Raw genomic sequence first — 20,632 nt, 5'->3', positions numbered from 1 at the left:
GACAGGCAAACGTCAGGTGACCTCAGATCAGCCTCGAGGCTTGGCGAGGCCAGTGCGCAAGACGCTAAGAGCGCGCAACCCAATCTCTCCAGCACGGCGCTCGCGGCTGGAGCAGCAGCCATCGCAGGTATCGCCGCCCCACCGGTTTACGACCCAGTCCGGGGTACAGGTAGAGGTCGTCGTGCCAGTATGGCCGAAACCTTTGTAAGTAGTTCGCAGTTGTTGCGCACGTCGCTTCTGGTTACTGACTGTCTTTTGCAGGAAGCATGGGGTGAAGCCCAAAGGTCGCCTAGCTCGCCCTCACGTCCACCAAGCGTGCGCAAACGTCAAAGCATGCAAATTATGGACCTGCAGACGCAACTTGACCAGCTAGCTGCGCAAAATTCAGCTGTCGAGACCGCCAAGGCCAAAGCTGAGGAGGCTTTACAAGCTGCACAACATCAGCGCCAAGTTGACGAGCAACTGGTACTTGAAGAGGTAGAAGCACGTGACCGTCAGATTCACCAAAGAGATATCGACATTGCGCAACTCAAGGATACGCTTCAGCGGCTACAAGAGGAGATTGCGCGCTTAAATCAACTCAACAACGCACTAACAGACGCCAATCGCAACCTGACCAACGATGCCAATGAACGATATGGTCAACTCCAGTCTGAGGGACAAATGGTGCATGAGCAATGGCAGGCGTCGCAGCGAGAGCTAGAGAGCCTTCGCAGTCAGTACGCTCAGCTCCAGGCCGAAGGCCAGGCCATGCAACAGCAATGGCAAACATCACAACGAGATCTGGAAGAGCTTCGCCGCCAGCATACCCAGATGCAGCGAGGTCTCGCAGATGCAGTCCGCGATGAAGTTGGCGAAGCACTCGATGAGCGCAATGCCGAGATCGACCGTCTAACCGCAGAGCTTGCGACTGCACGCGAACAGATCAAAAACCTTCAAAAGCAGATCTTGGCTTCGAAGAAGCCTAGCGAGAGCTTCCTCACTGTTCGCGATGAGGACTACTTTGACAGCGCCTGCCAACAACTGTGTCAACATGTCCAGCAGTGGGTGCTGCGGTTCTCCAAGTTCTCTGACACTCGCGCATGTCGCCTCTCATCAGAGATTGCAGCTGATACTCGGCTGGATGCATCGACGCGTCAGAAGATCGACACTCGTCTTGACAATGCCATTCTCGATGGCTCAGATGTCGATGCGCTCCTAGCGGACCGTGTCAAGCGCCGAGATGTCTTCATGTCAGTGGTCATGACTATGATCTGGGAGTACGTCTTCACCAGGTACCTATTCGGTATGGACAGAGAACAGCGCCAGAAACTCAAGGCGCTGGAGAAGACGCTTTCAGAAGTCGGACCACCACGTGCGGTGGCACAATGGCGAGCGATCACACTTACTCTCCTAGCGAGAAGAGAGCCTTTCATGCAGCAGCGCGCTCAAGACACTGAAGCTGTCGTGCATGAGATCTACAGCACACTCTCGACACTACTTCCACCACCATCGCATCTGCAGCGCCAGATCCAGGAGTCGTTGCGCAACGTCATGCGCTTGGCGGTGGAGCTATCAATTGAGATGCGCACCCAACGCGCGGAATACATCATGCTGCCGCCGCTGCAACCCGAGTACGATACTAAGGGTGATCTCGTCGCCAAGGTCACTTTCAACGCCTCCCTCATGAACGAACGGTCAGGCGAGACGACGTCGAACGACGAACTCCAAGCCCGTGGGTCGGTAGTCAAGATCGTACTGTTCCCCCTAGTCGTCAAGAAGGGCGACGACTTCGGCGAAGGCGAGGACGAGATTGTCGTCTGCCCAGCCCAAGTCCTGGTCGCCGGAACCAAGAGCAGGAAGGTAGTCAGGGTCATGAGTGGAGCGATGTCGATCAATCGTCCCGACTCACGAGCAAGTCGCATCAGTCGGGTAACGAGCGTCGCGCCCCCTGAGAGCACGATCATGGACTACGAGCAACCTGGCAGCAACATGATCTAGATGGACGGCTATTTGGATTACGAATTTTTCGCTTATCTTGTTTTGATAGCGTGGGTGGGTTCTCTGTTCGGCGTTTAGGACGCAAAGCTTTAGCACCTTACCACTTTACGAGATTTCCTTTGTTTGGGTATTGGCAGTAGTTCTATAGCATTGCTTGGAGGGCGTTTAGCACGATTGTATATCTACTCATGACAGCACGAAAGCTGTAAACAATAATCATTTTACGATCTTCACAAAAATCCTTTTTAATCCCTTTAATCCCTTTCGATCTCTTGGCAAATCTCATTTGCACATGGCGACAGGGAAATCGCGATAGACAGCGCCAGATCCTCGGTTGTGGGCTCCATCAGGATCGCGCCAGCCTCGTTTTGGGGCGACCCCGCTCTTCCTGGTGGGCGTGGCACAGCTGCAAGACGAAGGGATATCATAGCCGGACCGTTTAAAGGGTCGCGACGCGCGAAATGTAAACGCTATCCGTCTGCTGCTAGTTGCGGCTTTCCACGCGCTATCCCTACCACTCTTTCCGACACCCGAACCACCTTGAATACCGTTGCGATGCCGATTCGAAGCGACTGGACCCTTGCGCGCGAAGGTGAGTACCAAGCCATTGCCGCCCCCAACGGTCACAATGGCAATTGTTTCGAGTAGGACGCTTTTCTGACTCTGTGAGTAGGCGTAACTGGTGATACTATAAGCCGCCTTATCAGGTACACGGCCTTCAACCCTGCGCTCACGCTTCCCCTCATCCTCCTTGCGCGCTACACGCAGCAAGGCAATGCCCTTGCCCAAGACCATGCCACAGCGTTCAAAGGCTTGAAGATGCTGCTGGGCTTGGGCGCGCTGAGTACCGTCAACGCCTGGCTCAACAGTGGCGTTACCAACAACTGGAGTGGCGATGCCTATGTATGGAGCCGCGAGGTTGTTGTTGTAACCGGAGGCAGCGATGGCATTGGCAAGATTGTTGTCCAGCTGCTCGCCGAGAAGGGCATCAAGGTCGCCGTCCTGGATGTTCAGGACTTGACGTATGAAGGTATGTCTGCAATTGAGCGTCAATTGCCTTGAAGAGTTACTGACACTTACCAGCACCATCATCCGTCCGCTTCTTCAAATGCGACCTCACCGACCCCGAAGCCATCGCTTCCGCCGCCTCATCCATCCGCTCCACGCTCGGTAACCCCACGGTCCTCATCAACAACGCCGGAGTCGCACGCGGCAAAACGATCCTCGAATCGACAGAGAAGGACATCAACCTAACCTTCAAGGTCAACGCCTTCAGTCACTACTACCTGACGCAGCAATTCCTGCCCGCCATGATCGCCGCCAACCACGGCATGATCGTCACCGTCGCCTCCGTAGCCGGCTACCTGTCCGCCCCCTCCATGGTCGACTACGCCTCGTCCAAAGCCGCCGCACTCTCTTTCCACGAAGGCCTCGCCGCCGAACTCACCGCCCGCTACAACGCGCCCAAGATAAGGACTGTGCTCATGGCCCAGAGCTACACGCGCACTGCGCTGTTCGAAGGCTTCGATTCTAAGGGCGTGCTTTACCCTGAGACGGTCGCCGAGAGCATTGTCAAGGCTGTGCTAAGTGGCAAGAGTCAGCATATCTGCCTGCCTGAGACTAGTGGGCTTTTCATTCCTGCGATAAGGAATTGGCCGTATTGGATGCAGTATGGGCTGAGGAAGAGGCTGGGCAAGCTTATGGCGGGGTGGAAGGGCAGGCAGGTTGTCCAGCCTAGTTTGGCGGGGGAGGAGAAGAAGGTTGAGGATAGTACTGTGCTTGTTGATAAAGAGTAGGAGGTGAATGATGAGTGACCGCTTGTGGTACTGTCAGCAATATGCACATAATCTTTCTTGACGTGTGTTGGGGTTGTAGATGCCGAGCTGTTCATATTTCTTTTGATGTGTTACATAATCTTGCAATATACCTTTCATATAATTGAACGATATCACCAGCACACATCCAATTGGAGCAAACTGATCCTGGCTACGGATGGTATTAAGACAAGCATCGTTCCCAGGGATGTGAGTTGAGGCAGAAGTAGACTGTTGAATAATGACGTAAGCGTACACGTGGTATACATCAACATCGTAAGACGGGAAGTGCATGCATCTTGAAAGCCTCCAAAAGCCAACCTCGATATTCAAATTACCTTATTACTTCGATTTCTTCGCAAACGTCGTACGAAACATGGCCCATCTAACACGTGAAGAAGTCCTAAAGTCCGGCGAAGTATCCGAAACATACAGAAAGGTACCACACTCCCACAAGTCACTCCATATACCACTACATCGCCGTTCCTTCCAATTCTAACCCCCAATCCCCAACCCCTAAACTCACACCCCACCCAGGCTTTCACGGCCCGCCCATTCGAAACAACGGGCCCCGACTTCTTCGCCCACCGCGCCTCACGCGCCGCCCACCTCTCCCGTCTCCGCCATCTCTACCCCATTCCCGGCCCAATTCCAGAGCACGTAAAAGAAAGCCTTCACGACGTGCTAAACCGAGATGGGACCTCTATCCGTGTCAAAGTGTACCAGCCTGTTGCTGGTCCGCCGGAAGGTGGCAGTCCATTGATCATGATGTACCACGAAGGAGGCTGGAGTATGGGTGATTTGACGGATGAGGATATGAATTGTAGGATGTTTGCGAGGGATTTGGGGGCTGTTTGTGTTAATGTTGAGTATCGGTAAGTGGTAGAGCTGTGTTTCCTGGTTCGTTCCACGTGATTCTTTCCGTCTTTTGATCAGCTCGTATTTCCATCCTCTCGCCATCGTTAATAATGGACGACATACTCATACACACCACAGTCTAGCCCCCGAACACAAATTCCCCACCGGCATCCATGACTGCCACGACGCCCTCCTCTGGGCCATCAAGAACAGTTCCACCCTGAACGCAACACCCACCCGCGGCCTCCTCGTCGGCGGCGCCTCAGCCGGTGGTAACATCGCCGCTGTCCTTGCCCTTCTCGCCAGAGATACAGCTTTGAACCCACCCATAACAGGCCAATACCTTTGCGTCCCCGCCCTCCTCCCCCACACAAACGTGCCTCCTCACCTAACCTCCCTCTACCAATCCCGCACTTCCAACACTTCAGACCCCGTCCTCAAAGACATGGCACCAGGCTTCATCGAGTCCATCTACGAACCCGAGGAAAAGTCCCCATTTTGGGATCCTTTTAATCATCCAGATGGGCATCAGGGGGTTGCAAAGGCGCTTTTCCAGGTTGGCGGCCTGGATCCGTTGAGGGATGAGGCGGTGCTTTATGATAGGAAGTTGAGGGAGAGTGGGGTGTTGACGCGGTTCGAGTTGTACAAGGGGTTTGGGCATATGTTTTGGACGAATTATCCGGGGTTGGAGGAGAGTAGGGGGTTTGTGGAGGACACGTTAATGGGGGTTAGGTGGTTGTTGGAGAAATAGGCATGATTGCATTTATGCATCATTGGTTTCATGTCATTGTTACATGTTACAAACACGACGAAATGTCGAACACATTATCCTTTCCTCCTGCTCTTCGTGTCAACTTTCAAAGATACCGCCCAGTAGCATCTCCCCACTGATACCCATTCCTCCAACCCCACTGCCCCCTCCTCTCATTCCAATACCCCTGCATTCCTGTTGGATTACCCATATGCCTCCACTGTCCCCAGTTGAAATGCCCGTGAGGTACTTGAGCGAAGTCGTCTGTTATGATGCGATCTGGGCGGCGGTAATTGACCCAGCGGACGCCTCGGCCTGTCATGACGGGAATGGCGCAAGGGTTGGTTGCTGTGTGGTTGGTAGTTTAAGTGTAGATTTCGTTAGCTGATCTGGTAAGGTTGTTCGATACAAGTGGTGTGGTTAGAGGATTGGAGAGAAAGGCAAGGGATAGATATATAATAGGGAGTGTGCTGGCAGGAGTGTGGAATTGATGCCTGAAGGATACAGTACGTGTCTCTGGCGATGAACAGATTGGCAAATTCGACTGAATGCGTTGTACAAGGATCACGTAGATGGTGAAGATATTAGTTGCACATACAGTAACAAAACTAGAATACGTGATCTAGGAACGGCATGATGGAACGTGAAAGCTTGTATTGGGTACGGAAATACACTGTGGGTATAAAGCCATGCTAATGACGACCGTGAACCTGTAAGAAAGCCTTTGCTATCGAGAGCGTCGAATAAAGTTGTACGGAATGCATATGCCTGAGAAAGTGGAAAATGCCTGTAAAGAAACAAGACTCAGACTACGAACCACCCCTTGGACTGCCCGAGGGCGCCTTGTTGACCAGACTGGAGAAGAAGGATCTCAGCTTCTCGTTGTCGTTGATGTTGGTATCCTGCGATTTGGGAGGTGGTGTTTCGGGCTCGTCTGAACGGTTGGCTTGACGGTCCTGGAATGAGGTTAGTATGTGTTCTTTATCTCTTCAGGTGGTATGAACGTGTGTTTGACGTACCTGTAGCCTCTTGACCATCTCATCGGCATTGACTTGGATTCCACCCATGTTGAATTGTACAGGTCCAATATGCTCTTCGACAACTCCCGACTGCTCGTCGGTGTAGGTCCTGGATGTTGATGGGTCTTGTTCTTTGCGCGCAGCCTTGATGGCAGCCTCATTCTCATCTTCCCGCCGCAGATGCTCAAGGACGTTGACTTGATCGGTAAGGAAGGCTTGTGGATCCTTGCTTGACACTTCGAGCCCGTTGGCTTGTTTCGATAAGCTGGAAAGTGCGTAGTCTGACTCTGGGTTGCGAATCGTCTCTTCGTAGATTGAGGTCGCCGATGGACCTTCCTCTTCCTCTTCCGCTGGCGCAACCTGTGTGTCTTCGCCGTTTGGCTGGGCTTCTCCGTCGCCGGGTGCAGCCACTTGGCCGTTGGTCGGCCGCATGTGCTGGGGAATGTCGATGTCAACACTCCATTTCTCGCTGATGCCCTCTACATCAAAGCCCTCTCGTAATATACGAATCTTGGCCCATGAGTCCCAGTTGGGTGGAACCAGTACGCGATCGCGATCCGTCACATTGTGCCTAAGTTGCTCTTGTTTCAGCAGGGACTTGATGCCGAGCGTGGAATGAATAAGTGTTCGCAAGGATCCCGGCGCCGTCGGCATGGTATATACCAAGCTTGAGCCGTGTTTGAGAAGGATAGTGCGCATGTACTGGAGTATGAAGTCAAATTCCTCCTCTTTCCAGCCCCGCTCCTTCTCAAGAGTCTCGATCTTGTCCGCGTTCTGGCATACTACACACAGCGGTATGCCGAGTGGCTCATCCCACTCTCCCGGGCCTAGTGGTATCTTCACATTCTCCATGCTGCTGCCTTCGGTTGGGATGTTGCGCCCCTTGTCTTGCAGGGTTTGGATGTTCTCCTCCAGAGCTACCTTGGAGTTGTCATCAAGCGAGACAATAAGTGATCGCAGTACTCTGATCCAGTCGCGCAGTTGTCTTATCCACAACCATGGGTGGTTCCAGTCGAGGAGTATAACGATAAGCATGTGCGGGAGGGTTCGTGGGTTGAGGTACGGCTTGATCAAGGGCGTGAACGACGGCGATGGATTGGCGAGGAGATAGAGCGAGAGGCGCGCAAGAGTGTCTGACTTTGTTAGCGACTCATGCTGCTATGTACAGCGACATTACACACCCTCGTGATCCGTGTCCAGTACATCTTGGTACGTGTAGCCCAGGGCGAATTGGTTGGCGATGGGCGGCTTCCTGCCCCGGTCTGGCGGTCGCCTGTTGTTTGCAGAGTCTGTGGACACCGATTCGAGGAACTCTCGCTGTGTTTCTGGAGTTCCGCCTGGGATCGAGTATTAGCTGGATCCCCTATTCTGCGTGTCGTGGCCCTCACCCAGGACAAGTAGACTCTTTTCTGGCAGTCGCTTTCCACTCGAGATGTTGTCGAGCATGGGCTTCCATATCTCCTCCTTGTCCGTGTCTCTGCTGCCCGGCCGGTCGTGGCCTCCGGGGACGCGTGTGGGGAAGTTGGAGGTCCGACGCGCGCTCGCCATTGCGGAGGTGCTGCGGAGCTTGGTCGCTGGTGAAACGTTACCTGTCCGGCTGAGCGATGATGTGTAGATGATGTATACAAAGTATGCGACGGATGCGGAAGGGCTAATGCGGCACAGAGTGAGTGTCTAGTGGGGTTGCGGTGTGCTTGTTTGGCCGCATGTTCGCTGGTACCTTTTCTGCAGGGATGCGGCTGCTGGCCAAGCCCGAGCTTCAAAAGTTCCAGCGGACCTGCCTGCCACCTCCGACACGGCGTCTCGAATCCAGCATCAACATTTTTTCACGATCGCGGCGGCATAGAAGAAGGATTCGAAGACTCGCGATGCATGTCTGAACAGCCATCGCAGCGCTAGTGGATCAGGAAGCGACGCCCAACCCACCCGCCGAACGCGCCTTCCTCACTTCTCTCACCTCACCACCACGTACACACCACGCCCACGATGAACTCGGTACGCGCGATCCAGCAGCTCAACAAGCGCGAACTTGAAGCGGGCATAAACCCAGAAGGTTCATGGCATACCGACTACCGCGACACAGCCTTCATCAATATCGGCGGCCTGCCCTTCGAACTTTCAGAGGGTGACATCATCACCATATTCTCTCAGTATGGTGAGCCGGTATGGGTCAAGCTTGCGCGCGACAAGGAGACGGGAAAGTCACGAGGTTTTGCCTGGATCAAATACGAAGACCAGAGGAGCTGCGACTTGGCTGTGGACAACCTGGGTGGAGCAACCATTATGGACCGAGTCATCAGAGTCGACCATGCGCGATACAAGCCCAAGGACGACGAAGATATGAGGGACAACACTATGGGGGACGTTGACCTCGATCCGGGCAACGAGTCCGAGGGTGGCAGAAGGAAGCGGAGAAAGACAGAGAGCGAAAGCGACTCGGACGACGACCGACCACTATTACCAGAAGAGATTGAGCTAGGGCGGCTTATGGAGAAGCTGGACGAGGATGATCCGATGCGCGATTCCATGATCAAGCGCCAACAAGAGAAAGTGGACGATGCCCTTAAGAAGCTGAAGAAGCAAAAGCGCAAAGAAAAGGAGCGGGCAAAGCGCAAGGATAGGCATGGTCGCAGAGACAGATCGAGGGATCGAGATAGGAGTAGGGACAAGAGAAGGATTAAGGAAGCGGGAGAGGTCAATGGGCATGACAAGCACTCGCGTCGGAGGAGTAAGAGCCGCGATAGGAGTCCGCGCGACGACCATAGGCATCGCAAGTCAAGACCACGGGATGAATCGGAGGACAGGCATCGTCACCATCGGTCGGAACGGACTCGAGATCGGAGTGAGGATTCCAGAGACAGACGCGACAGGCATCGAAAGCGGGAGCGAAGGCGCTCAGGTTCAGACGGCGACGATGCAGGGCGCTCACGGCGAAAACCATCGCACTCACCATTACCGTATCGGGCTCGTTCTCCCTAGTCACCGGCTACACTTCTCTCATGATTCAACTTCCGTTTTTTTTCGAGAAAAAACTCCTATGATTGTCGGCACATGCTCTGTCGCTGTCTCAGTACTGTACTATTATACATGAATATTTTTTCTACCGCTACGAAGTCTAGTAGCTGGCTATCCCCAGCATTACGGTCCAACCAACAGCCTCCTGGCTATCATCTCAAGCTGCACTTCTACAACCCCACCTTTCCCTGCCGCTTCAAAGCCTTCGGTGACTATCTCCGTCAAAGTTGACATTCCACCCTGCTGTTCAAAACGTTTTGCTCGGGACCAGGGCACCACTACCTCGATTTTCAGCCTCCTCAAACTGGGTAGCTGGTAGACTGGCTCAAGCTTCAACCGCTTCTTTACCTCATCTTTCGGAGCCAGCTTCACCGGCGCTGGCACACGCGTATAATCTGTCAGCCAGAAATAATCTAGCTCGAAAATCAGACTGCAAAGTCCAGTGCACTTGGCCGCTAGATCTTCACACGTGGCCACGTACGTCCTCTGGTATTTCAGGCCGTAGGCGAGGAGATCGCCATAGCAGAGCATGCGCACGTGTTTAAAGCCGTCGACACGGGAAAGGAAGTTCATCAGAGGAAACACGTGTGTTATGCTGGTCTTCAAAACCGTGAAGCGTGTACGGCGGATCCAGACTGTGAGGCCTTCCTCATGTAATTGCTTGCTAGCAAAACATAAATCTGGAAGTGTAGCTGGAGCTACGGCCAGTGGCGAGATTTTCTTGCATGCCTGGACAAAGTACCGTGTTGAGAGGCCGTCCATCGCGTAATGGTATACCTTCTCACGTATCTCGAGTGGAAGCTGGACAAAGCGTGGGAAGTAGTCTGGCATGTACTCTTCCCGTGCCTCGGCCTTGGTAACAATGGCAGGGCGCGATGGCAACACTCGAGTTTTGCGGGGTCGAGGGTGATGGCGCACTTTGCGCTCGCCGTGTCGGTGTACATGGAAAATGTACTTCGGCTTCTGGGGTATCTTGTGATTGCTTCGCCCCTGAGAACCAAACGTAAAGGCGAAAGGTAAACGCTTCGCGCGATCATTGGCCGTCAGCAAATAGACCAGGTAGCAAAGTCTTTCTATAACGACCGCGGTGACGACTGCACGAGCAAATCCAAGACTGAACTCCATTGCTTGTTCCAGAAAGGCTTGCGACTTTTTGAGAGAAGAAAGTTGTGGGTAGAGTGAGAGAAGGCGGTAATTTGTCTTCTTGGAAATTGTTCATCGGATGAGTGAACGGGAATAGACCGTGCCCAAAGCTCAAGGCGGGTGTGGCGACAATGGAGAGCCTCCCACGTCGGAACTTGATGTTTCTACATCCAGTGATTTCACCAGCATTCTGTAGCAGAAGGAGCCATCTTGTGAAGAAGAATACGAGTCCCGATCCGCGATGAAAGCCTAAGCTTGAAAATCTTGAATGTTGTGTTATGTGCCGAAGGGCTGTTGTCTATTAGCTGGCTATCTATCTTCATACACTATCCACTATCGAAGGAGCTGCTTCTTGTGAGCCTTTCCTACACCGCATTCTTAAATTAAATCTATCTCGTCCGAGACGAGCTCATCGACATCGCTCTTCCCATGCAGTGAAAGTAACATCTTTTGGCCTCACGAACTAATAGCCTAGGCACCCGGTTCTCCCCTTCCACTCTAATTCATCGACTGTTCGCGTGGTAGCTCGGAAGGCGTTCATCTCCCGGCAGCTCCCAGACCGCCTTGATCTGGCTCTGGCTCGACAGTTCCGCATACGTCTCCTCGGTTGATAGTTCAGCTTTATCGTTGAATTCAGCAACGGCGGCTCGAGACTCCTCTAGACGGAGAGCAGCTCGTCGGTTTTTGTGGCGCCTGATGAAGAATACCAGCAATGTAGTCAGAAGGCATCCTCCTAATGCTCCACCAACCCCAGCACCAATCGTAGTTGCCTTGTTGTCGCTTCGGTTCGAGGCGTCGGCTGGCGGGCTCTGGGAACTCTGAGCAGCGGACCCAGTGCGCGATGGAGTTGGCAAAGGCGTAGTACTCGCACTCAAGGTAGCGGATGAAGTCAACGACAGCAACGAAGAACTCTCAATTCCTGTATACGGGCCAACAGTAGCACTCGTCAAGACAAACACCGCTGTATCCGTCTGACAGCACCTCTGCCCCTCCGCCTCGGATTCACAACAGTACTCCGCTTCCCTGCCATATCCCTGCGAGCCACACTGCCAGACTTTGACACCATCAGCGCGGAAGTCGTAAGCGCTAGAATTATTCGGCGTGTCTTGATTGAGTTGACAATTCTGTGGACAGAGTGGGCTAGACCAGCTTCTATCCGTACAGGTGCCACGTGCGTACTCTTGGCCGCTATCGCTTTCCGCACCACCCATAATACAAAGCCCGTTTGTAAGGCAGGCTGCACGCGACCAGCAACATCCTGTTACTTCCGCCTCGGGGTCGCATGGGACGTCGTGGGGTTGTGTGTCGCCGTTAGGGTAGTAGCAGATGTTTTGTGGTGATGCGAAATGGAGGAGGGAAAATGTTAAACCGAGAGTATGGTAACGCATCATGAGGAAAATAATGATTGCGGAAAGGAGATATGAGGATACCAGGAGGCATATACCCGTCGAGTCATTACGGCCCCTAAACATTCAACGTGAGACTGCATGCTAAGCGCCCAAGATCTGACAACACAGCAACGCTGTCAGGAGAACTAGAAGGAGAGCCAAACTTGTACCGCAGAATGGGGCGGTAGCTGAATAAGCGTAGAATCACTATCCAATCATAATTTATTCGGGTATATTTACCAACGCCGCCCCCATTTCTCCCTTCATTATATCTACGCGGCCTGCTTCTGGCCAGTGACAGGGCATACGGCCCCATCAGCCGCACCCTCTACGCTCGGGTGTGTAGCCACCTTATCTTTGTGGTGTCCAACTGTCGCCTTTGTGACGGGGCAGATATCGCCGGCGTTCGCCTTGAGCATGTCCGGGTGGTCGGGAGGAAGCACTGTGGTAGCCGTGCCTACGATAGGGCAGAGAGCATCATCCATCTCTTGGGCCTTGGGTTCCTTTACAGTCTTCTTGAGTGCGGGGCACGATGTAGCCTCGTTGCCTTGGGTAGGGACGGGAGGGTGTGCGGAGAGGTTGTGGTGGTGGTCGGTGGTTGCGCCTACGACTGGGCACTATGGTAGTATGTTAATAAAGAGCAGCAAGATCGAGTCTATCTTTGAGTACGTACGACCTGACCATCCTTCGCTAGGTCGATAGAGGGGTGGTTTGGGGGGAGCACATCGTTGGTCGTTCCAATTACGGGGCAAGACATGTTGATGGAAGTGTTCTTGTTGTTGTTGTGTTACAAAGATTCGATGTCAAGGTTGTAGCTCAACAAGAAGTGAAGAGGGGTATCAAAGCGGTGTATATGGGCTTGCTAGCAAGCGCCAGACTCTTGCTGCACCTTGTATGGCCGCCTCGAAGCTACCCCAGATTTGCAGGGATCGCGTCGCTAGCGCCTTTGTCATCGCCATCACGTCACCGCTGATTGGTTGAATGGCTCGAGCTTGAGCTCCACAACGCGCGCCTTTCGAAGCTTCGAACAACAGCTAATCTTCTGCCTTGTTTCTGTTTCCGGACTATCGCGTTGCCAATACCTCTACCACATACTGAGGCTTGATAATAATTGCTTTTCATGCTGGAAGACATCATCCATACCTAACTCATGAGGCTTGTGAGTGATCGACACGAGATGTCCAGCGAGACCGATAAGCACCAAACTTTGACGCTCGACAAAGGTCAGGATCATCTCGACTGCGGCAATCACATGATTTGAAATAAGCCAAGGTCTGTTCGCAAGAGCTTTAGATCTAAGTGAATTAAGCTAGATACATCTTCAACCAACGATACTGGACGTGTCTATCTAGACAGTTGTAGCGGGCCCAGCCAAAGCGAGGGCCTTTGTATATGCGCTCTTCATCTCGATGCGGGTCTTCACTTCCGCCAAATCTACATCGTCCAGCTCAAGCAGGGTCCCCCGAACACGTCCCCTCCAGCAACCCCAACGGCGAACCAGCTCGACTTGGATACCGCGCTCCGGATTCCGCCGAACGAGGAAGCTCTTCATCATCCACTTGCTTGCGTCCTCTAGCACATCCAGATCGGCCTCCTTGCCGCCTCGAGATGGTCGCATGTATATGCCATCGATGTACACCTCCTCCAACCTAGTACAGCCGAAAATCGTCTCCAACTTGAATCGATCGATAATTGTAGCCAGAGGAAGTGCCTTGCGCTCCCAATCAGTGTGCGCATTGCTGATAGTCACTTTGTCGACGTGAAAAGTCATATCGAGCTTGCGCAGGTTCTTACAAGCGACAGCCAACTCAAAGCTCCGGTTAGTAAGCGCTGGCGAGATGCGTTGGTGGTTGAACCAATGCATGTGCGGGAAGTTGAGATGCTTCACCGCAATCTCGCCGTCGCCTCCTGGAATGGTCTTCAGGAACTTAGTAAACCAAGTCGCGATCTTGAAGTTCGTGTTTCGAAAGATGTACTTCAGATCGAAACGCGCGGTCCGCTGCAGCATTAAGACGAGCGTCTCCTCATGCATCCTATGGCTCACGAAAGCGAGATTCGGTAGCCATCCTTTGGGGCATCGACCAGTGCTAGCATCCGGAAACACTTTGGTATTCTGGTTGTCGCAAGCGATGAGAACCTTGGGATACTCCCACTTGCAGCACGGATTGTTGAACTCATCAAAATGCTGATGCTTGCTCAAGCGACCAGCATCACGCTCCATCAGCGCATAATCGTGCATGATGGACTCACGGAGCTCTCCAGGTAGATCCAGGAACTTCTGAAACCAGTCCGGGCAGACATACGTTACGTATTCGGCCACTTCGGAAAACTCGCGGAATGCTGCGATCTTCGGATCATTCCAATCATCGAAGTCGTTAGTGTAATCTAAATACGAGCCGCATGCCATACGAAGATCGTAGAAGATGAAGTCCAGAATATCTTCAAACACGTCCTCGAACTTATCCATATAGGTGATGGCCGTTGGGAAAGTGCGCCACCATCCAATGCCATGTATGTACGCCGTATTGTCTACGCAATTGTTCTCGAGACTACCCCACGGTTGCCAGAATTGAGCAGCCTCGAATGCAGCAACCATACCGAAGAAGATGGCATCTTCGATTGGAGTGTATCCCATGTGATAGTACACTTTCATCAAGGCGTTAGGCACAGGTGGATGGGACAGCATGTCCAGCGGCGAAGGGCTGTAGGCATGCTTCATAGATCGCACACCGGCCCTTGCCAGCTTGGAAAACTCGATTTCAGCTGGCGTCTTATAGTCTGCATGCCGAGTATACGCCATGCATGCATTGACCATATCCTGGAACACACTGTCCTCGGTATCTCTCCAGTCTTCTACGAAGCCATAATCGTTGGTGTACTGGGTGTAACCTTCGGCAGAAATTGTAAGATCCCGGAAGGCCGAAAGAAGTACATGGTCCTCGATCTGCTGTTCAAGAGCGGACTTGTCCTTGGGCGTCTGTATGAAGCGTAGATAGGCTCTGTGGGAGTCCTCCTAGTAGCCATTAGTATGAGCCAAGAAAGCAATGGCTGTAGAAGCTTACCGCTACGGGGTAGTTGATACGTTTGACCATGTTTAGTCTGGATAGGTTATGGTAGATGAATCCTTGTAAAGGCTCAAGGCTCTGGAGTTGAGTGGAAAGATCCGTTGGAGAAGGCTAGGGTCCTCGAGAGCTGGGGCTGATATAGAACAAGGAGGGAGTGTTGGGCAGAACAAGGCTCCCTAGCAGCAAAGGTGGGCTTTTTGCATTCACTGCACTGTAAATTAGTCTGTGCGTTCTTGCCCCTTCGCGGAATAAGCACGAAGACCGTTCCTTCCTTGGGCGGGCGCAAAGGCACTCGAGAGTATGCTATGAGTTCTCCTCCACCAGCTTGATCCTGACAAGCTGAATGAATAGCTTGCATCGTAGCCGCACACAAGCAATTGCTTGAAACATAATACATCAAGTCACATTTCGACTGGCGTGCTTCGAAAGTCGTCATATCACACTTCACCGGAGCTTGATAGATCAACAGTTCAGCGAGTGACCGGAAGTTGAACTACCACGTAGAGTAAACACACATGTTCCTGGCTACGCCTTATGATCTAGCATTTTGCTAGAGAGAGACCAGTATAACACTGTGTTCATCACTTCACAAGACTGCAAAGATTACAATGATAGGTCTTCGTAAGTATAGACATTACAGAATCGTCCTACTACTTTACTCGACTACAATCTCGCCCTCTTGCCTCATATCACGGCTGCTTGCTCCCACCCAGACCGCATAGCGGCCTCTCTGAAGCTCCCAAGCCTGAGCCGTAACGTTCCAAACACTCAAATCGCGTCTGTCTAATGTGAACTCAACCTCTCGGCTTTCACCAGGCTGCAACAAGCCCACGCGTTCGAAACCTCTGAGCTGCTTCGCTGGCGCATTTGGCACGCCCAGGTATAGCTGCGCTACTTCATGACCAGCGACCTTACCCGTGTTGGTAATGGTGACTGTGGCGCGGTACAACACTTGCCACAGCCATGGGTGACCTCCCTGTACAATCGGCACAGACGTCGACGGGAAAGCAGCGAGACTTGCGTTGGCCACAGGCTCAACTGTCATGTTCGCATAACCGAATGTCGTGTACGAAAGTCCGTAACCGAACTCATACTGCGGTGTGATGTTTTGCGCGTCAAAAGCGCGGTAGTCGATGTACAAACCCTCAGTGAAGTCTGACTGCAAAAATGCTGGGATAGAAGGATCGAGAGTCGAGTTGAGCAAGTGGCCGTAGTCTGACTCTTGTTTCGCGACGGTGTACGGCAAACGTCCAGAGGGGTTCACGTCGCCGTACAAAACGTCCGCAATAGCATTACCGCTTTCCTGACCTGGAACACCCGCGAAAAGGACGGCGGTGACGTTGGGGTGGTCAATCCATGCGTCAACAGTGCGGATGCCGGCAGAGTGGAGTACAACAACCGTGTTTGAGCAGTTGGTCGCAACGTTGTTGACAAGCTGGTCGCTGAACTCGTCTGCAAGAGAAGTGCGATCGAAGCTCTCCGAAGCGTATGCATTGATGAAGACGAGGCACGCGTCAGCATTTGCGTACACGGTCGGGTTCACACCAAAGAAGTCCCATCGCACAGTTCCACGATCCGCAATGACGCGATTCTGAATGGCGTTGAATGGGCTGATAACGTAAGGTGGAGTGCTGGAGCCTGATCCACCCGCCGTAATGAGAGTGCCGTTGAGCGTGTTCCAGCCGAAGTTCTCTTCATAGCCACCACCAAATCGAGAAGGATTGTTCCACGGCTGAGACTTTACTTCAGCGTCGTAGCCGTAAATGTTCAAGAAGCGAGGGTGTTGCAGGGGTAGAGTGTTGTTGACATTCTTGACCAGCACGGTTCCCGCAGCTCCGATCTCTCGGATGAGCGACGCGTGGTCTTCGCGCACGTCGACGATTTCGTGCTCGACGTTGTATGGGTAGACGGCGTTTTCGGGGAAACCCTCATCTTGGTTGAGATAGAACCATGCTGCGAGTAGTCTTGTGTTCATGTCGTCGAGCCTTTCTGTGGTAACGGATCCGTTGTTAACAGCATCGGTAAGGTTCTCGCCCCAGAATTTGGCAACAGGCATCACTACGTCCAAACCAGCGTTCGCCGAGGCGACACCAGCGTGTTGAGCATCCCAATCAGATACCACGAAACCCTCGAAACCTAGCTCTTCCTTCAAGATTCCGTTTAGAAGCTTGCTGTTCTGGCATCCGTACGAGTTGTTGATACGCTGGTACGAGCACATCAGTGAGCCGGCGCCTTCGCGTAGGGCATCCATGAATGGCCAAGCGTAGAGCTCGTGCAATGTGCGATCGTCCACATTGGAGGAGACGGCCTCGCCTTCATCACCGGGGCGTCGTCTGTACTCCTGTTCTTGCGCAAGCCAGTGCTATTGATATGATCAGCCTTGACTTTCTATTGTCCCTACCATGTCACCTACCTTTGGTGTAGCAATCACGCCCTCTTTTTGTGTGCCTCTAGTAATGAGACCACCGCCAATACCAGCAAGATACGGGTCGGCACCAAGACCTTCCCAGTTCCTACCGCCGCGCGCGACTCTTCCAATAGGGCCGATGAATGGGCCGAGAGCAACGTGAATGCCCTTTCCTCTGTACTCTCTACCGAGAGCATGGCCATATCTGAGCATGAGATCTCGATCGAACGTAGCTCCAAGATGAATGCCAGCAGGGAATGACGAGACAAACTCTTGTCCTCGCACGCCGGCAGGTGCATCCGCGAAACATAGCTCTGGGATCTGAAGACGAGGTACAGCTCCCGTTTGGCCTACGCAAGGACCGGAGACGCCATGGGTGAGGTTCGACTTCTCCTCCAGCGTCAATTGTGCCACGAGGTCTCTCGCTCGAGCATATGCGGATGCCCAAGAAGATGAAGTTGTTCCATTGCCGACAGCTGTCTATTGTTAGTCCTTTGACCTTCAAATATGACCAAAACACTCACGGGTCGGATATACTGGCGGACTAAGTCCGTAGAATGGAACCTCCGACTCGTTGGTGTATCCTTGTGAGACCGCTAGATTTGGCAGCAGAGCAAAGCTCACCGCAACTGCGCTGGAGTATCTCATCTTGCGAAACTTCCGTCTGCAACAAGATGATCGCAGTCGTTGGCATCACGGGTAGCTAAATACCTCCGAAAATTTTGCATGCATCTCGCGATCTACCCACGTCATTCGGGATTCCACCGGGCTGCCATATCAGCCTCGTGACGAGCCATCCGCAATGCTACCGTTCTCCCCAACCGTTCTCCGCATTTTGCCTTGGCGGAGAGGGGAGAGCGGATACAAGTGTCGATGGTTGCTGTATGGAGGATGGTCGGCACGACTTGCTGTTGCCGACAGGCTAGCTTCGGCGGCGGCAATTGCTTCTTCGCATCGCCCCGCTCTGTATTCCATGAAAGCACAACATCTCCATCTCAAAGCTCTTTCTTACTGCAGTACTGCGATTTAAAACATCTTCTTCGTTCGTAACGGAGAAGACCTTGATCAGTAACACAGAGTATTGTTTGCAGAGCCGGCTTTCGCCCGAACTCCCCTACTCATCATGCCGCGAGGCCAAGCCAACTTACGGTTGTAGCATCGCGATCCTTGGCCTGACCATGATGCTTCTACGTTAGCACCGCTAAGACCTCGTCATTCTTATTCTCCGGGCTTTCGCTGCCGGAAGTCGGCTCATGAAGTAGCCCCGGATAACAATCGCCCGAACCCCGGAGCGACTTAGCGTGTCGCGCTTAGGCCGTGCAGGTATTCCAAGGTTGCGACCTCGACTAAATGTTGGCGGTACGATCATTACTTATGAGCAGCCTGGTTATATAATGACGGAAGGTTCCGGGAAGCGTTGCTACAGTTCCCGGGTCTGACGCCCGTTTCAGCCTGACAACGGCGACGCCTTGGTGCCTCAGGTTCTGTCTCAAAACCGCCAACACGTGGAGGTACATGCATCACCCCAGCCGTTCCTCATTATCGGGACGTCACAACTGTCAATGCGCGTGGACGCATCTCTCTTATGGCGGATCACAACATTCCGTGGGAAATCCTCGGGTTTACTGGCCAATTGCTAAGCTGCGATGGCATGAACGCTTGAACAATGAGCTGTAAGGCGTGAAGTAAGGGTACAGGGAGAGACCAGTGCTCCAGAAGATTCTTCCGCCTTATGCTCAGGTACGGGTCGGGACTAGAGCTCCGCGTGGAAAAAAATGGTGGCGCGGTGACATTGCAGGTCTTGAATCAGGTCTGCCTGCACGCTCAGGCACAACCCGCCACCCTGCACCACGAATGTTTCCACCCCCACTCGGGCTGCACAAGGCATCACATCAAGGCACCCGGCTCCTGAGGCTCCGAACTTTATCAGCAACGTGACGTTTCCTTCAATAGCGATGCTGTACCCGCTCATTGGCAAGGGATTTCCTTTTGTGCCTACCACTCACTCGTTTAGACACCACTTACTTTCAACTTAGCGCTCTGTGAGCAGCTGCCAGCTGGACTGTGCTTATACTTTACATTCATTTCATCTTGTATTATTCGTCTATTTCTTGTACGAGAATGGGATATGGCAAATCGATACTGCTGTCAATAAGGGTCCTAGCCCTGATCGTGGCAATGGGAGTCCTAGGACTAGGTGCTTGGTGTAAGTGTTCATCTTTAAATCGAGAACATAGAAGCATGGTGCTAACCATTTCAATTAGCCCAGTTCATCATTCGCGATATGAAGAATCGTGGTACCGGGATCATGGAGGCGGTTCAGCCAGAGGCTCAAGTGGCGGAGTATTGGAAAGAATACTTCGCTACGGTCTACAAAGGCGCCATCAAGATCTGGATCTCAGTCGCGGCGGTATGTGAATCGGCTATCAATCGATATTCGCTTACTGACAAGACAGGCCGGATTTGCTTCGCTCGCGGGCATTGTAATCGTCTTGACAGCCATCATCCAACGCTTGCGCATAACCTCAGCGATCCTCATCCCCATCGAATGCCTGTGCATGTGCACCATGGCAGTCGCTCTCGGCGTTTCTCTAAGCTTCAACATGAGTCTCGAGACCTTTAGCGAAACACGTCTCGACACGGCGACAAACCCAAACCTCATGATGTTCGCAATCCTGGTCGATCTTAGCCGTGGTTACACCATCGCAGCCGGAGCGGGATGGTTCCTCTTCTTGATCACTTTCATTACCGCAACGATCGATGCGTGTTGTCGCGCCCGAGAGAAGGAGAGCTGTTCATTTGAACCTACTGCGTCAGCACTCGGCATGGATTTCCACGGATACGACGCTGTCGTCCCACCTCCTTCACGCAGTCGCGTCCCCACGATGTATGATCCGCGCGTGCCCTCAATTCTGATCGACCCGAATGCACGTGGAAGGGCGTCGGTAGCCAAAGATGTAGAGATGGGACGCGCAGACTCTGTTCTCAGCCAAGAGGGCAGGATCTCGCAAGAGTTTGAGAAGGAAATTTCTGGGCCGTTGAGTTTGGAGAGGCCACAAAAGGTGCAGCAGATGCGACCTTCGCGGCCGTGGAGTGAAGTTCATTGGGTAGCGAAGGCAGATGAAGTGATACACGCCATTTAGACATTATAGGTTCACGACCACAGTAGATAGATTAGTCAAGTCGACACTC

The 20,632-nt window shown here is 52.9% G+C and overlaps 11 protein-coding genes across 11 annotated transcripts; 5 read left to right on the top strand and 6 right to left on the bottom strand.

Moving 5' to 3' along the window:
* Positions 1–333: 333 nt before the first annotated feature.
* On the top strand, positions 334–1,980 carry BKA58DRAFT_321878 (uncharacterized protein; the record flags this gene model as incomplete). Its single annotated transcript, XM_046167830.1, has 2 exons — positions 334–715; positions 791–1,980. The coding sequence occupies 2 exons, from the start codon at positions 334–336 to the stop codon at positions 1,978–1,980; spliced, it is 1,572 nt and encodes a 523-aa protein (XP_046021795.1).
* Positions 1,981–2,258: 278 nt separating this feature from the next.
* BKA58DRAFT_234065 (uncharacterized protein) lies at positions 2,259–3,931 on the top strand. The gene is made up of 3 exons (XM_046166548.1): positions 2,259–2,572; positions 2,654–3,010; positions 3,064–3,931. The coding sequence occupies exons 1-3, from the start codon at positions 2,536–2,538 to the stop codon at positions 3,774–3,776; spliced, it is 1,107 nt and encodes a 368-aa protein (XP_046021794.1). The 5' UTR covers positions 2,259–2,535; the 3' UTR covers positions 3,777–3,931.
* A 70-nt stretch (positions 3,932–4,001) lies between these two features.
* Positions 4,002–5,474, top strand: BKA58DRAFT_390923 (Alpha/Beta hydrolase protein). The gene is made up of 3 exons (XM_046170868.1): positions 4,002–4,233; positions 4,332–4,669; positions 4,791–5,474. Exons 1-3 carry the CDS (start codon positions 4,087–4,089, stop codon positions 5,401–5,403), a joined length of 1,098 nt encoding a protein of 365 aa, XP_046021793.1. The 5' UTR covers positions 4,002–4,086; the 3' UTR covers positions 5,404–5,474.
* A 527-nt stretch (positions 5,475–6,001) lies between these two features.
* On the bottom strand, positions 6,002–8,203 carry BKA58DRAFT_234037 (dynein). Its single transcript, XM_046166547.1, has 4 exons — positions 7,811–8,203; positions 7,604–7,759; positions 6,423–7,555; positions 6,002–6,359 (listed from the first exon to the last, which is right to left on the bottom strand). Exons 1-4 carry the CDS (start codon positions 7,968–7,970, stop codon positions 6,213–6,215), a joined length of 1,596 nt encoding a protein of 531 aa, XP_046021792.1. The 5' UTR covers positions 7,971–8,203; the 3' UTR covers positions 6,002–6,212.
* Positions 8,204–8,408: 205 nt separating this feature from the next.
* Positions 8,409–9,401, top strand: BKA58DRAFT_322494 (uncharacterized protein; the record flags this gene model as incomplete). The annotated part of the gene is made up of 2 exons (XM_046167850.1): positions 8,409–9,116; positions 9,222–9,401. 2 exons carry the CDS (start codon positions 8,409–8,411, stop codon positions 9,399–9,401), a joined length of 888 nt encoding a protein of 295 aa, XP_046021791.1.
* A 79-nt stretch (positions 9,402–9,480) lies between these two features.
* Positions 9,481–10,822, bottom strand: BKA58DRAFT_234035 (uncharacterized protein). Its single transcript, XM_046166546.1, has one exon. The coding sequence runs from the start codon at positions 10,560–10,562 to the stop codon at positions 9,561–9,563; it is 1,002 nt and encodes a 333-aa protein (XP_046021790.1). The 5' UTR covers positions 10,563–10,822; the 3' UTR covers positions 9,481–9,560.
* A 261-nt stretch (positions 10,823–11,083) lies between these two features.
* BKA58DRAFT_404651 (uncharacterized protein) lies at positions 11,084–11,968 on the bottom strand (the record flags this gene model as incomplete). Its single annotated transcript, XM_046171857.1, has 1 exon — positions 11,084–11,968. One exon carries the CDS (start codon positions 11,966–11,968, stop codon positions 11,084–11,086), a length of 885 nt encoding a protein of 294 aa, XP_046021789.1.
* Positions 11,969–12,240: 272 nt separating this feature from the next.
* Positions 12,241–12,725, bottom strand: BKA58DRAFT_404650 (uncharacterized protein; the record flags this gene model as incomplete). The annotated part of the gene is made up of 2 exons (XM_046171856.1): positions 12,241–12,585; positions 12,642–12,725. The coding sequence occupies 2 exons, from the start codon at positions 12,723–12,725 to the stop codon at positions 12,241–12,243; spliced, it is 429 nt and encodes a 142-aa protein (XP_046021788.1).
* Positions 12,726–13,316: 591 nt separating this feature from the next.
* Positions 13,317–15,438, bottom strand: BKA58DRAFT_431451 (uncharacterized protein; the record flags this gene model as incomplete). The annotated part of the gene is made up of 3 exons (XM_046173095.1): positions 15,031–15,438; positions 14,798–14,945; positions 13,317–14,746 (listed from the first exon to the last, which is right to left on the bottom strand). Exons 1-3 carry the CDS (start codon positions 15,058–15,060, stop codon positions 13,317–13,319), a joined length of 1,608 nt encoding a protein of 535 aa, XP_046021787.1. The 5' UTR covers positions 15,061–15,438.
* Positions 15,439–15,688: 250 nt separating this feature from the next.
* BKA58DRAFT_442913 (beta-glucosidase-like protein) lies at positions 15,689–18,088 on the bottom strand (the record flags this gene model as incomplete). Its single annotated transcript, XM_046173941.1, has 3 exons — positions 15,689–17,395; positions 17,447–17,916; positions 17,965–18,088. The coding sequence occupies 3 exons, from the start codon at positions 18,086–18,088 to the stop codon at positions 15,689–15,691; spliced, it is 2,301 nt and encodes a 766-aa protein (XP_046021786.1).
* Positions 18,089–19,561: 1,473 nt separating this feature from the next.
* On the top strand, positions 19,562–20,583 carry BKA58DRAFT_413696 (uncharacterized protein; the record flags this gene model as incomplete). The annotated part of the gene is made up of 3 exons (XM_046172438.1): positions 19,562–19,646; positions 19,705–19,850; positions 19,897–20,583. 3 exons carry the CDS (start codon positions 19,562–19,564, stop codon positions 20,581–20,583), a joined length of 918 nt encoding a protein of 305 aa, XP_046021785.1.
* Positions 20,584–20,632: the final 49 nt, after the last annotated feature.

This window comes from Alternaria rosae (assembly GCF_020736505.1).
Source record: "Alternaria rosae strain MPI-PUGE-AT-0040 chromosome Unknown BKA58scaffold_9, whole genome shotgun sequence".
Classification (NCBI taxonomy): Eukaryota; Fungi; Ascomycota; class Dothideomycetes; order Pleosporales; family Pleosporaceae; genus Alternaria; species Alternaria rosae.
Note: the sequence above shows the minus strand (reverse complement) of the source record. Positions and strands in the feature narration are given on the sequence as shown.

Bases quoted from the DNA above. Each gene is read 5' to 3' on its own strand.
- BKA58DRAFT_234035 (XM_046166546.1), bottom strand. From the start codon at position 10,562: ATGGAGTTCAGTCTTGGATTTGCTCGTGCAGTCGTCACCGCGGTCGTT.
- BKA58DRAFT_234037 (XM_046166547.1), bottom strand. From the start codon at position 7,970: ATGGCGAGCGCGCGTCGGACCTCCAACTTCCCCACACGCGTCCCCGGA. The intron at 7,556-7,603 runs GTGTGTAATGTC...TAACAAAGTCAG, and splicing joins ACTGGACACGGATCACGAGG to ACACTCTTGCGCGCCTCTCG. The intron at 6,360-6,422 runs GTACGTCAAACA...ACCTCATTCCAG, and splicing joins AGATGGTCAAGAGGCTACAG to GACCGTCAAGCCAACCGTTC.
- BKA58DRAFT_234065 (XM_046166548.1), top strand. From the start codon at position 2,536: ATGCCGATTCGAAGCGACTGGACCCTTGCGCGCGAAG. The intron at 2,573-2,653 runs GTGAGTACCAAG...CTCTGTGAGTAG, and splicing joins CTGGACCCTTGCGCGCGAAG to GCGTAACTGGTGATACTATA. The intron at 3,011-3,063 runs GTATGTCTGCAA...GACACTTACCAG, and splicing joins TCAGGACTTGACGTATGAAG to CACCATCATCCGTCCGCTTC.
- BKA58DRAFT_390923 (XM_046170868.1), top strand. From the start codon at position 4,087: ATGCATCTTGAAAGCCTCCAAAAGCCAACCTCGATATTCAAATTACCT. The intron at 4,234-4,331 runs GTACCACACTCC...CACCCCACCCAG, and splicing joins TATCCGAAACATACAGAAAG to GCTTTCACGGCCCGCCCATT. The intron at 4,670-4,790 runs GTAAGTGGTAGA...TACACACCACAG, and splicing joins TGTGTTAATGTTGAGTATCG to TCTAGCCCCCGAACACAAAT.